The sequence below is a fragment of the Pseudoliparis swirei genome, chromosome 23 (assembly GCF_029220125.1).
Source record: "Pseudoliparis swirei isolate HS2019 ecotype Mariana Trench chromosome 23, NWPU_hadal_v1, whole genome shotgun sequence".
NCBI lineage: Eukaryota > Metazoa > Chordata > Actinopteri > Perciformes > Liparidae > Pseudoliparis > Pseudoliparis swirei.
In genome coordinates this window covers 12,140,940-12,154,641 of record NC_079410.1, presented here as the reverse complement: position 1 = coordinate 12,154,641, position 13,702 = coordinate 12,140,940, and the positions used below count along the sequence as shown (strand labels likewise).

The 13,702-nt window shown below is 42.3% G+C and overlaps 3 protein-coding genes across 3 annotated transcripts; all 3 read left to right on the top strand.

Annotated features, from left to right (window-relative positions):
- The first annotated feature begins 153 nt into the window (after positions 1 to 153).
- Positions 154 to 7,481, top strand: LOC130188560 (transmembrane channel-like protein 6). Its single transcript, XM_056406957.1, has 18 exons — positions 154 to 209; positions 760 to 1,020; positions 1,067 to 1,233; positions 1,365 to 1,473; positions 1,555 to 1,642; positions 1,734 to 2,000; positions 2,080 to 2,288; positions 2,377 to 2,521; positions 2,970 to 3,113; positions 3,425 to 3,582; positions 4,438 to 4,528; positions 4,851 to 4,948; positions 5,047 to 5,142; positions 5,232 to 5,307; positions 5,395 to 5,528; positions 6,395 to 6,571; positions 6,722 to 6,800; positions 7,401 to 7,481. The coding sequence occupies exons 1-18, from the start codon at positions 154 to 156 to the stop codon at positions 7,479 to 7,481; spliced, it is 2,436 nt and encodes an 811-aa protein (XP_056262932.1).
- Positions 7,482 to 8,639: 1,158 nt separating this feature from the next.
- Positions 8,640 to 9,869, top strand: LOC130188628 (uncharacterized). The gene is made up of 4 exons (XM_056407038.1): positions 8,640 to 8,946; positions 9,060 to 9,155; positions 9,281 to 9,424; positions 9,598 to 9,869. The coding sequence occupies exons 1-4, from the start codon at positions 8,779 to 8,781 to the stop codon at positions 9,715 to 9,717; spliced, it is 528 nt and encodes a 175-aa protein (XP_056263013.1). The 5' UTR covers positions 8,640 to 8,778; the 3' UTR covers positions 9,718 to 9,869.
- Positions 9,870 to 10,581: 712 nt separating this feature from the next.
- cenpx (centromere protein X) lies at positions 10,582 to 13,201 on the top strand. The gene is made up of 5 exons (XM_056407039.1): positions 10,582 to 10,617; positions 11,151 to 11,202; positions 11,292 to 11,345; positions 11,423 to 11,511; positions 11,806 to 13,201. The coding sequence occupies exons 1-5, from the start codon at positions 10,582 to 10,584 to the stop codon at positions 11,818 to 11,820; spliced, it is 246 nt and encodes an 81-aa protein (XP_056263014.1). The 3' UTR covers positions 11,821 to 13,201.
- The last annotated feature ends 501 nt before the right edge of the window (positions 13,202 to 13,702 follow it).

Below are 13,702 nucleotides of genomic sequence, written 5' to 3'. Positions count from 1 at the left end.
GAGAGACTACGGAAGTCCGTGTTGATGTGTATTGACAATCAGTCAAGAATAGATTAGATACAACGATTACACACTGTTCTGTGGTTGTCTATGTGACTGATGGTGAAGGTTGATGGGAGCTGTGTGTTTGCAGTACAGAGATCATCAAGGACCATGGCAGACAGTGTCAACATTTGTCAAATAGATTCTGATTCTGAGTCTGACTTTGAGTGAGTCCTCTTCAAGACTTTATTTGAGAGCTGCTTTACTTTGTGTTGTTGTCTGAACTTGTAACTGATTGTTATTTCCTTTGCATCGTTCTGCTCGGGTGGGCACTTGGTTGTCATTGTGTCTTGTCTTGTAGCCGTTACCTTGAATCAACATTGATGTTGAACTAAGTTTATTTCATCAAATTGTGTTAATAATAACTACATTTAATTTTATTATCTTGATTTTTTGTGTGTGTTTGGATAATTATTTTGTCTGTATTTAGTGTTATTTGAGGCCTTTTGCTCTTTTATTTTGAACTGGAAAGCATCAGGAGACTTTATGCATCTGATGTACGATATATTTGTAAAGCCCTCTGAGGCAAAATTGTGATATTGGGCTATACAAAATAAACTAAATTGAAAAGATGCATAGAAAAGGTGCTTTGTGAACTGAGACACACACTGAGAGTTCTCTACTTTGTAATTCACCATGAAAAAAAAGACCAGTGTACTTATGGTGCTCGAGCCAACTCATTTGTGCCTCTGGGTCATTATGGTTACTCTCCCCTAGGAACATGGGAGAAAGTGAACCGGGTGGGGACTTCTCAGTGTTCTTTGGAGAGCCCGCCGCCAGCACCCAGAGGTGTCCTGAAACTCTACAGATTGGTGTTTTCAGGGAGCGTCCTGACACAAATGCAGAACGTCTGCCATTTGCTGCCAGTGGTCCCATTCGAGGCGAGCAGATGAATTCTCTGCAGAGGCATCGCTGGTCGGCTGCCACCTTAAAGGTCCTCTCCGCAATGCCCAGCCGCACTGCTGGTGAGATGAAACCGTCCTCTAATTATTTGTTGACAATCCTTATGCACTCGCTAGCTGAACGTCGTTGTTCACACAGGGATGGATAGCGCTGCAGTGACTCCTCGGCACAGCAGAGGGTCGTCTATGCTACGCCGGCCCCAGACCTCCTCCTGGGATTCTTCTCACCCCTCCAGAACAATCCGAGATGACTCGGTACAGGCAGATATGGAGGAAATCGATACCGAAGGTGAACAGAAAAGGCCAAGCCGTTGCCTATTGCTGCTGTTTCGATGAGCCGTCCGTCTTTTTGGGTGTTTGCTGCGGCAACTCGTCTCTGAACGTGTCAATGAATTGGTTCTTTTCTTTTTTGGTTAACAGAAAACAAGAAGAAGCAGCTGGTGCTCAACCTCCGAGGCCTCTCGGTAAAAGAGGGCATGCGCAAACTGCGGGCCACGCCGCTCAGCCTGGCCGATAAGATGGCCGTCAGGTACATTGCGGCGTTGAGAACATTTAATGTCCTGTGAAGTAAAGCGCCGTGACGGTAACTGTTCGGCACGTCTGTCATCAGGCGACTTGCTTTCCGGAACGTAGCGGAGAGTTCACACCTCTGCAGAAATATACCATGCTACAGTCTCCTGAGCGTGTACATATCTAGGGTGAGTACACACTGTCTGCCACATGACTCACAAACCCGTGTGTGTGTGTGTGTGTGTGTTTGTCAGTATTTCACTCTCTTTCTCCCCTCAGACGTGGCGTCATTGCCTGTTCAGCTGCCTCCCCGTCCTCACCTCCCTCCAGTTGTGGCATTCACCCATGAAGAGTCTGAGTGGCCGTTTCGGATCCGGGGTGCTTTCCTACTTCCTGTTTCTCCGAATCCTCTTGCTCTTTAACCTCCTCCTCTTCGTCATCTTCGGCCTGTTCCTGGTCTTCCCTCAAGCCGTCAACCCTCCTCCTCCTCTTCCTCCCGGCTCTGATCTCGACAATTTCACTGGCCTCGAGCTTCTCACAGGCACGGTAAGATGCATTGCAGCGGTGTATACACGAGACCTTCTGTGCCCCCCCCCCCTCTTGAATCAAGAGTTATCTCCTGCAGGGTTACATCTCCCACAGTGTGATGTTTTACGGTTACTACACCAACACCATCCTCCAAACTTGTCGGGCGGCTAACTCTACTGCCGACTCAGCGGATCTGCCCGTCTGCGATGCCGACGAGCCCCAGGCGGTGGCTTACAGCATACCTGCAGCCTATTTCCTCACGATCGCCGTCACCTTCTTCATCATATGCATCATCCTCGTGTACAGGTGAGACAATAAGTTCACTACTTAGGCCTGTATACTTGCTTTACTCCATCTGCGTCGTGTATTTTATGACTATATTGTCCTCTTGCAGCATGTCCAAGTCCTTCGGGAGAAGTTTTCAAGTCCTCAAGTATAACAGAAACCTGTCTGTGAAGGTGTTCTGCTCCTGGGACTTTAAAGTCAGCAAGAAGATGTCTGTCAAACTGCAGTCTGAGAAAATCAGCACTCAACTCAAAGTATGCAATCTCTTGAATATTAAACTAGGCTCCACAAAGTGTAAAACTAATATTTTTAATATGACAAACTGATATCATAAACCAAGATGATGATTCCACGTTTCTTCTCTGGGTGAATCATTTTAAAGCATGAACAAACCGGCTACGCTTACTTCTTTAAAAGTATTTAAAGCAGGCAGTAATCTTTCACCCTCAGCATATTACATGATTAGGTTCAATGTGACATGTTTGGTCGCACCATCTCAGTTTTTACAGAACTTGTTCCGCACAGGAAGCTTGTGCCGATGCATTTTCACAACCCGATGTGGCCGCTTAACTGCATTAAAGAATGGCACTCTCTCAAGAAGTTAAAATATCTCGCTCTTAACCCAATCCATAGCCAGGAGGATCAAATTTTTTTATTTCTTCAAGGATGCTGGCTTGTTACAGACAACTGTTTTTCCAACAGGAGCTGCTGTCCGAGGTGATCCGTGGGGAAGATGAAAAGAGCTGCAGGCAGCGCCTCTGCCGCCTCGTGGTGCATCTGATGGCGTGGGCGACATGTCTGGCCAGCATCTGTCTGGGTGCCATGGCAGTCCACTACCTATCAGAGGTTAGAGGACACTAGACAGATGTTATGCACATCTGTGCAGCTACACATCCTGTGTAACGTTTCTCAAGACCGATAAAGAAGCACCTTCCCACCGCAGTTTATTTACTTCTCCTTTTATGGCCCCGGAAGATGATTTAACACTTTTTTTTGGTCTGCTGCTGCTTTACAAAACAACCATGCGTGATAATTTGGCAAAAACAATCCTGATTGAGATATGATTGAGTGTTTAACATGCAACATTTTTGTATTTCCCTGACATAACATCATAAATAATCTACAGCCCTCCCTGTGATTGGTCCATTCCTTCACAGGCTGCCATCAAGCAAAGTCCTTTCAAAGAAGCTGAGCTGCTGCTCTTGTCTGGTGTGGTGTCCGGCGTTAACCTTTTACTGCCCGGCCTCTTCAACCTGTGTGCCTGGATGGAGAATCATGACTCTCCCAGTGTTCGTGTCTATGTCTCCATCTTCAGGTAAGAAGAAGAACTGTAAAAACAAAGCAACATGCAGAATCAACAAGACAAACATAATTCAGGTAGAACCATACAAAACTAGAATGGGCACTCGGTAGAGCGCATACCTTCGCATATCACAAGAATGGGCATTGAATTATGAACATGTTGGCATTAATTGCATGCCAATTGGATATAAATTGACCGCGCTATGGTAAAAAGAAGATTTTGACCTGTTCATGACCTTGACCTTTGACCCGATCGATCCCAAAATCTAATCAAATGGTCCCCGGATAATAACCAATCATCCCACCAAATTTCATGCGATTCGGTTTAATGCTTTTTGACTTAGGCGAATAACACGCACGCACGCATACAAATACACGGCGATCAAAACATTACCTTCCGCATTTTCAATGCGAAGGTAACAAAGCTAGACTTGTCGAGCACAGGCCAAAACATAAGCATTCAACTTTATTATTCACTGCTAAATATGACCAATAGTTACACTGCACTAAACTGTTTTTTTATATATACTATAAACATTTTCTCAATTATTGATTCTCAATTATTATTTTTGCCAATAACAATTTTTTCTTTTCTGGCATTTAAGTTGCATTGAAAACAAGGAGATCAGACAAAAGGGGGAACATTTAGTCCCACTTATCTTGTCTGTGCAACTACTCAGAATAATCTTTTCTATAGCATTTATTTAATTTCTTATATTTGACTCTGGAGAGTCTAGTGCCTTTTTTATATTACATATGGATGCTTTAATTACTGCGTCATTAGTTTCACAGTCATATTTATGGCACACAGAATTTAACTCGTGAAGCTGCATTCTTCTCCAATCAAATGTTATCATCATTTCTTCAGAAACCTATTGTTAAAGGTCAGTGTTGTTGGAGTGCTGTGTTTTCGCTGGCTGGGAAGAATTGCTGTGGAACCAGAAATGTGTGGTTTACAGGTGAGACACTTCCTGTGAAGGGACACTAACTGATGTTCTTCACTCCCAAAGTATATTTCTCATGTGGCTGTGCCTGCTGCCTTTTAAATCTTCATTATGGCTAGATTGAACCAAAGCAATAATAAATGCAATGTTATGCATTTTGTGTCATGTAATGGTTAATGTTATGGTTGAAAATAAAATGTCGTTACCATCACGGTGGAATACATTTTTTAATTTTTTATTGCAGCTTTTACCTATTTTAGCCCCTTGTCAGGACACAAGTGTTGTGACTTAATTATCCCTAATATGATCTTTACATGAATGTGTCTGCTGTCCTCAGTGTTGGGAGAGCTTTGTGGGGCAAGAACTGTATCGCTTGCTCTTGATGGACTTTATCTTCACAGTGCTTTACACTTTTTTGGGAGAGTTCCTGTGGAGGCAAGTTGGCGCTTTGCCCACAAACCCTTGTTAACCTGACTCTTTTGTTCGCGGTCAGTAAAACCCTTCACTGAACGTTGAGCATCTTCCCTCCATAGGCTCTTTTCTAAGAAAATTCTGAAAAGGAAAAGGATGCCAGTGTTTGACATTGCTCGTAATGTGCTGGAACTCATATATGGACAAACCCTAATTTGGTGATTACACCACATCCTTGAAACACCACATATATTTAACCAAAAAAACCGAGTGAATGAAACATTAATGGTCTTTTAATTCTTCCCAGGCTCGGGGTGCTGTTTGCGCCACTGCTTCCTGCGGTCCAGATCGTAAAACTGTTTTTGTTGTTTTACATGAAGAAGGTTGGTTGGTACAGGAGGTTTTGTTTCATCGTCGTACACATGCTCATTTGCATAACAAACTTCACATCCTCCCTTTTTTCTTTCCAGAACAGTCTAATGCTAAACTGTCAGGCATCCAGAACGCCCTGGAGGGCCAGTCAGATGACCACACTATTCATCTCTCTGTTGTGCTTCCCCTCGTTCCTTGGCGCTGCTGTGTCTGTCACTTACATCATTTGGACGTGAGTGCAGAGGGCGAGAGCGAGAGAGAGTGTGAGGGAGGGAGGGAGATAGAGATTTGCATAAATTCTTCGATCTCGCTTATAGCTTTTAAAAAAAATACACTTAGACAAATACACAGCACACAGTACGAGCAAGGTATAGTAATCATACCATTCGCGTACTGTGTGTTGGCTTTTAAAATACAACTATGACGTATCAGAGCACATTTCAGTTCAAACTCCAGGGTGTTTACATCCGAGTCTGACACGTTTCACCAAGGGTGAATGAAATACCGTGCGTCGGGCCTAACAACAGCCTTGAAGCGGACAATATTGACGACAAAGTACTGGCTCTCGCACCGTATTGCTTAATTATAGTATCTGGCAGAGGATATGTTCTGTGTGCTTTTATTGTCGCAAAGACTAGAACCAATAATTATGTTTAACTACTAGCGAGTGTTTGCTTAGCTGAGATCATTTCCTTCGTGCCGTAAACATTGATTTTGATGGTCAAACGCATCAATTGGCCTCAGTTTCACTCGGTGACATGTTTGTTTACTATGAGTCAACAATGTGTTTTTTGTGTTTTATTAAGGATTAGTATGACATTTTGGTCGAGAGGATTGATACCACTCATCTGTAAAATCAAACTATCATTTATTTTAAATGTATGTCTTCAGTAGAAATGAATGGGCTTGGGGAAAGTAGTGCATGATGGACTAACTAATGATTGGTTCTGATGTTTTTATGTGACCTGTTAACGCATATAGAATATAGTGAGAGGACCTCAGCTTTTAAGCCAATATATTTTGAAAAAAACCGTTCTGTTGTCTAAAAACCTACAAACTGCGCATATCTTAAAAATCCATCTGCCTTGCTGTCCTCAGGATTAAACCGTCGATAAAGTGCGGCCCTTTCAGGAATCTCACCACCATGTTTCAGTCGGGGCAGCTGTGGGCCCGGGAGCTGGAGACCGCCCACCCGACCTTGTCTCAGCTCAGCTGGACCTACAACGTTCTGCTGGAGAACCCACTGTTCTTATTCATCGCCGCTGGAGTCTTTCTGTAAGTGGTGACATGATGATGTTAACGCTCAAATTCAAAATGTGTGTGTTGTCGTGATGAGATGCTGTTCACAAAGTGTCTGCCAGGAACTCGTGTTGTTACCGTTTCTGCTTTTTATTTTGTTTAACTCTGATGCTTTCTTTTTTTCAGATTAGTGATATATTTTCACACTCAAGTTGTTGATGGCCAAAGGAGAATCATCAGTCTGTTAGAAAAGAAAATTGAAAATGTACGCACAATCCAACAAGAGTCTATACGGCCCTGCGAGGCGGCGCTAACGTAACGTTAGCATGCATGCGCACGTTCAGCCTGTGTAATGTTTGAAATGTTCCCCATCGTAGAGTTGCATGTTACAATGCGAATAACGTTAGCTCATTATGTGGAGTTACAGTTAAGGCTCATAGGAATGTCATTCGTAAAGTATTAGGTAAAAACATATTGGACTCCGATGGAGGAAAGAATGAAGGGATACCAAAATAATTACAATTATTCCTGAGAGCCCAAATTTGGTAATCCATATTGAGACGAGGCATATCGATGACCTTCTGGTGGCGCTAGAGGAAAAACTGTAATTATTTGGGCGCCAAAGACATTTCTACCAAATTCCAAAGCAATCCATCAAAGGGTCATCAAGACGGTCATAACAATTGTTGGTGTCGTAAAGTCGGGTCATCACCAAAGTCAGATTCAGTGTCTGAGTACCATAAATGTCATGGAAATCCATCTAATAATTGTTTTGACTTTAGCTCAAATGTCTAAATAGCCATGACACATGGATAGTATGTTATTTAACCTAATGTATCTTGTGTACATTTCATCTTGTGCACAGGAGGGTAAAGACAAAAAGTTCCTTATCACCAACTTGCAAGCCCTTTATGAACGGAGTGGTCTGGCTTCCCCTCGTAGATAAGGTGGGTCGTCTCAATGCGGTATCTCACCTCCTCTTGTGGTTGGAACACAAACTTCTTTGTTTGCTCACTTTTGAATGACTTCATGTATATTCTGAAATGGCATTTCTGTGAAAACTGTCTTCCATATAAAAGTGTTTTGTCCTTATTCCCCCCCCCCCCCTCTCCCCAGTCTATGGCTGAACAACATTCACAACAAAGGCTTTCACAATGTAAAGATAGTATCTAATCAGTGACGTGCATCTATGCTGCAATACATATTATTAGGAAATCGGCAATGTCACCCACAAGCTACAATGGAAACGAAAGACAAAGCAAAACCAGTAACTGTAATAACGGGGTTATTTTTCAAAATATCCCATATAGTTTTTAATTTAAATGTGCTGGAAGAAGACAAACTAATCCTGGCTGTTTGCGCTGAATTATATTTATTTATACATAGACATTTTGTACGTGTGGTTTTTTCAGATTCTGAAAAATAACTTTCTGAAAAATTATCTTGAATGTGTTGCATGAAAATAAATTGGTTTGTTTCGGTATGAGGAACCCTGTGTATTTTTGGCAGATTTGACAATGAGCGACTGTCAAATTGTATCTGATTGGAATCTGAAGTATTCTTGTGTTCAGCTGAACACATTTTTCATTTTGTTTTTTTTAATGGGTTGCCAAATGATATCATGTTACACATTGTATGTTAAAGGTGCAATATAAGGGATTTGGAGCATTAATATAGCCCTAAACCTTAAGTTCATCCAGCAGAATGGTAAATAACAACATGATATAGATCAACCTCACAAAAATGCAACCTGCTTCATACCGCTGTAGCCGAAATTTCCACCAACACGCTTTCCAGAATATTATCTCTATGTATTCAAAATGAAGTTGTGTTGAACGTACGCTGAGAATAAACGAATTCAGCAAAGTTTGGTGAGTTATGTTTGCTCTCAAGGGGTTTACAAAACACAAAGCGGTTAAACTGGAACTGAGCACGTGATTGCCTTGTGGCCTCATACCGCGGCGTGAAGTCACGTTTAGTCTGCAGTTGCATTACAAGCTGCTCAATGTCAACTATTTCCAAACTGCATATTTGGATCCCTGGTTGCTAAACAAGTTGATCCAGACAGTGTTCCCTGTCGGTACTTTGAAAAGGGATGTACTCGCTGTGACTAACAGATACTATATAAACCAATGTCTTCTGGTTACTCTAAACTTGGAGTTGGTCTATTTGGAAGGGTGCAGCTCAGGGAAGATCTCTGGTGAGTTTTCTTGATTTCATCTGCAAAGACAATCGCGTTGGCGATGATCATGTTCCAAGGACATGTAAATTCAAATTGTCATGCAATCGTGGTTTTTGTTTCCCCGCTGCAAATCTCACCTCCAGATAACATGGAAGTGAAGTCGAAGAGAAGAGTGTTCATCCGTCTTCCAAAGCAACACATGGCTTCTTTGGCTTTAACTTATGAACTGGTAAATGTCTCTTGTATCTACAGATATACTTTGACAACATTGTTTTTTTGTTTCATCTTTTTGACCTAAGCTACAATATGGCATTACGCTCATGACTTTCTATATTTTACTAGGACCATGGGTTGATAATCAAAGAGCTGAACCCCTACATAAATGCAGGATATATACAAGCTTACTTTAAAGAATGGGGAGTCGTCACAGCATGCAAGGTAAACACGGACTAATTGCTTTAGTCATGTCTTTTGTTAACATTCTTGTATAAACTAGGAAAATATGGGCACTTTTATTTGTGAATTACACAAATTCTCTTTATCTGCTGAATCTGATCCCATAGGTTAAGAAGAGCACCAATCCCAAGGATGATAAATCGGTGGCCTATGTGAGGTTTTCCACAGAGGATGATGCTGACAAAGCAGAATGGGCGAGTCCTCACTACATTGGAGGCGATGTGGAAGTAAAACGAGTCGTTAGTCCAAAGGTGAATATATATTTGTTCTTCTCCTTTTGGAGAAAACTTGGTTTTATGTTGGTTTGCCGGACATAACATAGAAACCATGTGGAATGTTTTGCCTATTTAGCAGCAGTTAATTTTCATAGTGTACAACTGCGGTCTACATCTCCTTTGGCTGACAAAAGAAATCTGTCTTACAGATGGAGGAGACTTCATATGAGGAGGAATCCTCCGTCATTACTCGGCCTCGTCCACGGCGTTCAATGGGCTTGGGCTACATGCTGGAAGACGCTCAGTGGTTGGATCATGAGTTGAAGTAAACGAATACTCTGCAACTTTGTCTTTGACAAGTTAGATGATCCTAAATGATCCTAAAATCAGCGATATTCTGAAACTTTGAGGACTGAACACATTTAGCCTATTTGGCAACATAAGAACACATATCGCCTGTTGTTTATCTGTTGAGCCTTAATGTGAGTTTATGTGATGCACATTATTCTGCTGATGCTATGTTGTGCATTATTATAATAAACAGTTATATAATATTACATATGTTGTTTAATGTTTGTCAGGGACCTAGGGGTGTTGATTATCTTTACTCCTTTTTCGCAGCCACTGTTGGTGAATACAACATGCAAATGCATTCCTCACATTCTTAAAATAGTGACGGGATCAACTTCAGCGTGAGGTTTTCCTTTTCACAAACCTCTAGGAGATCTAATGTACCAATAATTATCAGAAAATAAATGTAGAAGAAAACATTCATGATTGGATGAAGTGGTAATACTATCACTAAATTAAATTAAATTCAGTTTATTTTATACAGCCCAATATCACAAATTACGAATTTGCCTCAGAGGGCTTTACAATCTGTACACATAGACATCCCTGTCCCAGGACCTCTCATCGGATCAGGAGAAACCCAAGAAATAGAAAACAACTTTCACAGGGGAAAAAGGGAAGAAACGTCCAGGAGAGCAACAGGAGGATCCCTCTCCAGGATGGACAGATACAATGGATGTCACGTGTACAAAATGATCAGCAGCATTTTAAATATAAACGCATGTAGATTATTTATATATATATACAGACACACACTGTGGTTGTTTTTTGTGCGAATGACGTCAGAGATATATGACCAATCGCTACGCAGAGCGCCAAGTTTCTCTCACAGCGTTGACAACATGGCGGAGAAAGAAGCAGAAGTCGGATTCAAAAAGGTAGAAGAGTCGCTGCTTTGATTGTGTTTACTCTGTTTCGACTGTGGTTAAATAAAGACGACTATCGCCTTTTCTTGGCAGCTGGATTGCATTTATTCGTTTCCATTCAGCATTTACGCCGAACCTGTTCACAGAGTACACACATTGTTCCTTAATTGTCTGCCAAGCGATTCAACTTTAGACTTCGGGAAGATATTATTCAGTGAATCCACGCAGTCGGTGTGCCTAATGTAAAAGCGGGACACAATGGTACAAACAGAGGTAACACGAGCGCGTTAGGTGCGTTCACCTAATAAATGACCTTTCTTCCGAAGGCAGTCTGGTATGAGGAAGTCACGTGGGAGAACACGCGTTTCAAAATAAAAGCAGCGATTGTGTTATCTGGAAAACAACGTGAGGGCTTTTGTACACGCAGATAAGAATACGCGTTTTATTTACACCTGCGTCGCTTAACGTTCAAGAGTATTTAGATTTTAGTTTTCTTTGGCCACTCTTGCAAACAAAAAAAGGTTCTCTATTCCCCTTATTTACAGGAGACGATAAGCAAACTCTTGTTAAGTTTCTTCAAGGAGGACAAAACCAGACGTGAGTTGCATACTTATTATAAGTACCATCTCCAAACTGTTTTTATTTGCGATGCTCCGGCTCGACAGACCTCTTTCTTTCTGTTACAGTAAGCGGCGATGCGACGCTGCTCATGACAGAGTTGCTCAAGATATTTGTCCAAGGTACGACGTTTTTGTTTATTTGCACACATTTTGTGTTTCATAACGAAAACCTTCATGTGTCATCATCTCCTTTCCAGAGGCTGCTGTGAGATCACTGAAACAAGCGGAGTCTGAGGACTGCGACCAAGTGGACGTGGAGCACTTTGAAAAGATTCTGCCTCAGCTGGTGGGTACAGCTCAGCACAGTTAGGGTTATTGATATGTTATTCAATCAATTATGAGGCTGCTCGAGTGTCTGGTGTCATCTATATATGTCTCACAGATCACCAAGGCATTACACAGGATGGTATTTTTCTTCTTTGGCTGCTAAATTCTGAATTGTTTCAGTGATGCACTCTCCGCCCGGGTCTTCCAGATTATACTTTGTAACTATCTGTGCAATGCACACAACACATCATCAATACACACAACGTTTCCATTATTAATCTTGCTGCCTTTCTTCTCTTTTTTTCCAATGCAGCTGCTGGACTTCTAGCACAGTGATGCCACAAGATGGAGCCAGAGTGTTGCCCACGTGTTCCTGCTCAAATCCAACATGTTTATTGTTTTCTGTATAATTGAAGAAAAAAAACGTTATCACTAAAATCGGAGACGACATTTAAATTCTCACCCCGTATGTATTGGAGCTGTGTGATTTTTAAGTAGAACGTAGCGGTGCTGTCCGCACGCCTCCACGTCACCACCAATAAGGCCCACCTGTGCTCCTATGTGCAACAACAGGTGCTTCCAGCATGCATAGTGCCCTTCATCAAAGCCTCCTGGAGCAGTTGGAAGCAATTAGAGTAATAAGGGGAGCAGCTAGTCCCTTAGATGATGACAAGTGCCAGGAAAAAAGGAGTACCCCCTCCGGCCACTTTGAAGTTCCCTTTTGCTGTCCTGCGATGTTTAGTTAGAGGGGGGGGGGGGGCAAAGGGGACCTCTGGCACAGAGGGAAAGTTGAATGGGTGTGTGCATGCACGAACGTGTGCACGTGTTAGCCAAACATGGCCAGAGACCACACGCATAGATATTCTGTTTGAAAGGAAACATAACAAAACACATTGGAACACGGTCCAAGAAGAGCAGGGTGTAATTCTGAAGGTAAATAAACAAAAGAGGCGAGTAGTTGAGGTGCTTTCTCTCGCCACAGCAGAGGGGGAAGCTGGGCCTACAAGGGAGAGGGCAATGTGGGCTTCTCTAACCCGAGTGCCTCAGATGGTTTTCCACCAGCGGTGTATTTGACCAGGATGTCTTCAATATGAGTCAGCATAGCTGTACAACACCTCACTCTATTTATTTGTGTGGCTTGTGAGTGACCCACTTCGCTTACAAATGCTGCTCACGTACAGCTGGAAGCAACTTGGGCTACATTCAAGCGTCCAGGCTCACAAGGTGCTCAAGGACAAGGCACATGGAATTTGACCCGGCACCCTTTTTAGTATCGGCCCAGGCTGGATGTGTGTGTGTGTCAGGAGAAACCTCCACAGCAGGCCCTCAGGAGACACACTGGCTCCCGGAGGCTTGCTGTGGAGGTTTCTCCTGTTTGGCTGAGAGAAGTTTATTGTATTAATGCCATGAGGAACAGGGTAATAATTATAGTTGTTCACAGCGACAAGTCCTGCCCTCTTGTTTTGAGTAGTACAGTACACTGCAGAACTATTTCACTACGACTACGGCTCACATGACATAGTTTCATTAACAGATGTGACGGCATCTTAAAAAAATGTATTGTATTCATCCTTATTAACAATGTAATAAACAAATATATAAAGATGTATTATGTATATCGGCTTTCTGGGGATGCATTAGAGAATAATTGGATCTCCAGCCATCAATCCTTGTAGAAGAAATAAAAACAATTATCTCGTTGGACCTTTCATCTTGCTCGTCTTTTCCACAATGTGAGTCGTTGGAAGGTCTCCGTCCTGGTGAAGTAATGCACTACTGTACAACTCCTTATGCATCTTAGTGGAACAAATTACATCTGAAGGCAGTATTATTAAACATGCAAAAGCAGTTGGGACAAGAGTGGGGAGGGGTGTTGAAGAGAGTAATGAGTTAGAGCTTTTCTTGATCAAACATTAAAGGCAGGGAGTGTCGACAGCCTGAAACAGACTGATCCGTCTCCAGCCTTCTAGCTGCTCTTTGGACAGCGCTGCACGAGGCCCTCATCACTAGAAGATCTCTGCCTGATTGGAGCCATTAACATCGACACAGATTTCTTTAGATGCACCAAAACTACCAGGAGGATTGTTTCTGATCAAATATCCTTTGTGATGAAATAAAACTAAAGGCATGTATGCACGATGGGATTACCTATCCTCTGTGGGTTTACTATCCATTTTTGAATACAAATACAAAAGGAAGTCTGATAAGGC

Excerpts from the sequence above, each read along its gene's own strand:
- LOC130188560 (XM_056406957.1), top strand. The coding sequence starts at position 154 with ATGGCAGACAGTGTCAACATTTGTCAAATAGATTCTGATTCTGAGTCT. Across the intron at positions 1,643-1,733 it reads TGAGCGTGTACATATCTAGG|ACGTGGCGTCATTGCCTGTT; the intron begins GTGAGTACACAC and ends TTCTCCCCTCAG. Across the intron at positions 3,114-3,424 it reads CAGTCCACTACCTATCAGAG|GCTGCCATCAAGCAAAGTCC; the intron begins GTTAGAGGACAC and ends ATTCCTTCACAG.
- LOC130188628 (XM_056407038.1), top strand. The coding sequence starts at position 8,779 with ATGATCATGTTCCAAGGACATGTAAATTCAAATTGTCATGCAATCGTG. Across the intron at positions 8,947-9,059 it reads TGGCTTTAACTTATGAACTG|GACCATGGGTTGATAATCAA; the intron begins GTAAATGTCTCT and ends ATATTTTACTAG. Across the intron at positions 9,425-9,597 it reads AACGAGTCGTTAGTCCAAAG|ATGGAGGAGACTTCATATGA; the intron begins GTGAATATATAT and ends TCTGTCTTACAG.
- cenpx (XM_056407039.1), top strand. The coding sequence starts at position 10,582 with ATGGCGGAGAAAGAAGCAGAAGTCGGATTCAAAAAG. Across the intron at positions 11,203-11,291 it reads CAAGGAGGACAAAACCAGAC|TAAGCGGCGATGCGACGCTG; the intron begins GTGAGTTGCATA and ends TTTCTGTTACAG. Across the intron at positions 11,346-11,422 it reads GCTCAAGATATTTGTCCAAG|AGGCTGCTGTGAGATCACTG; the intron begins GTACGACGTTTT and ends TCTCCTTTCCAG.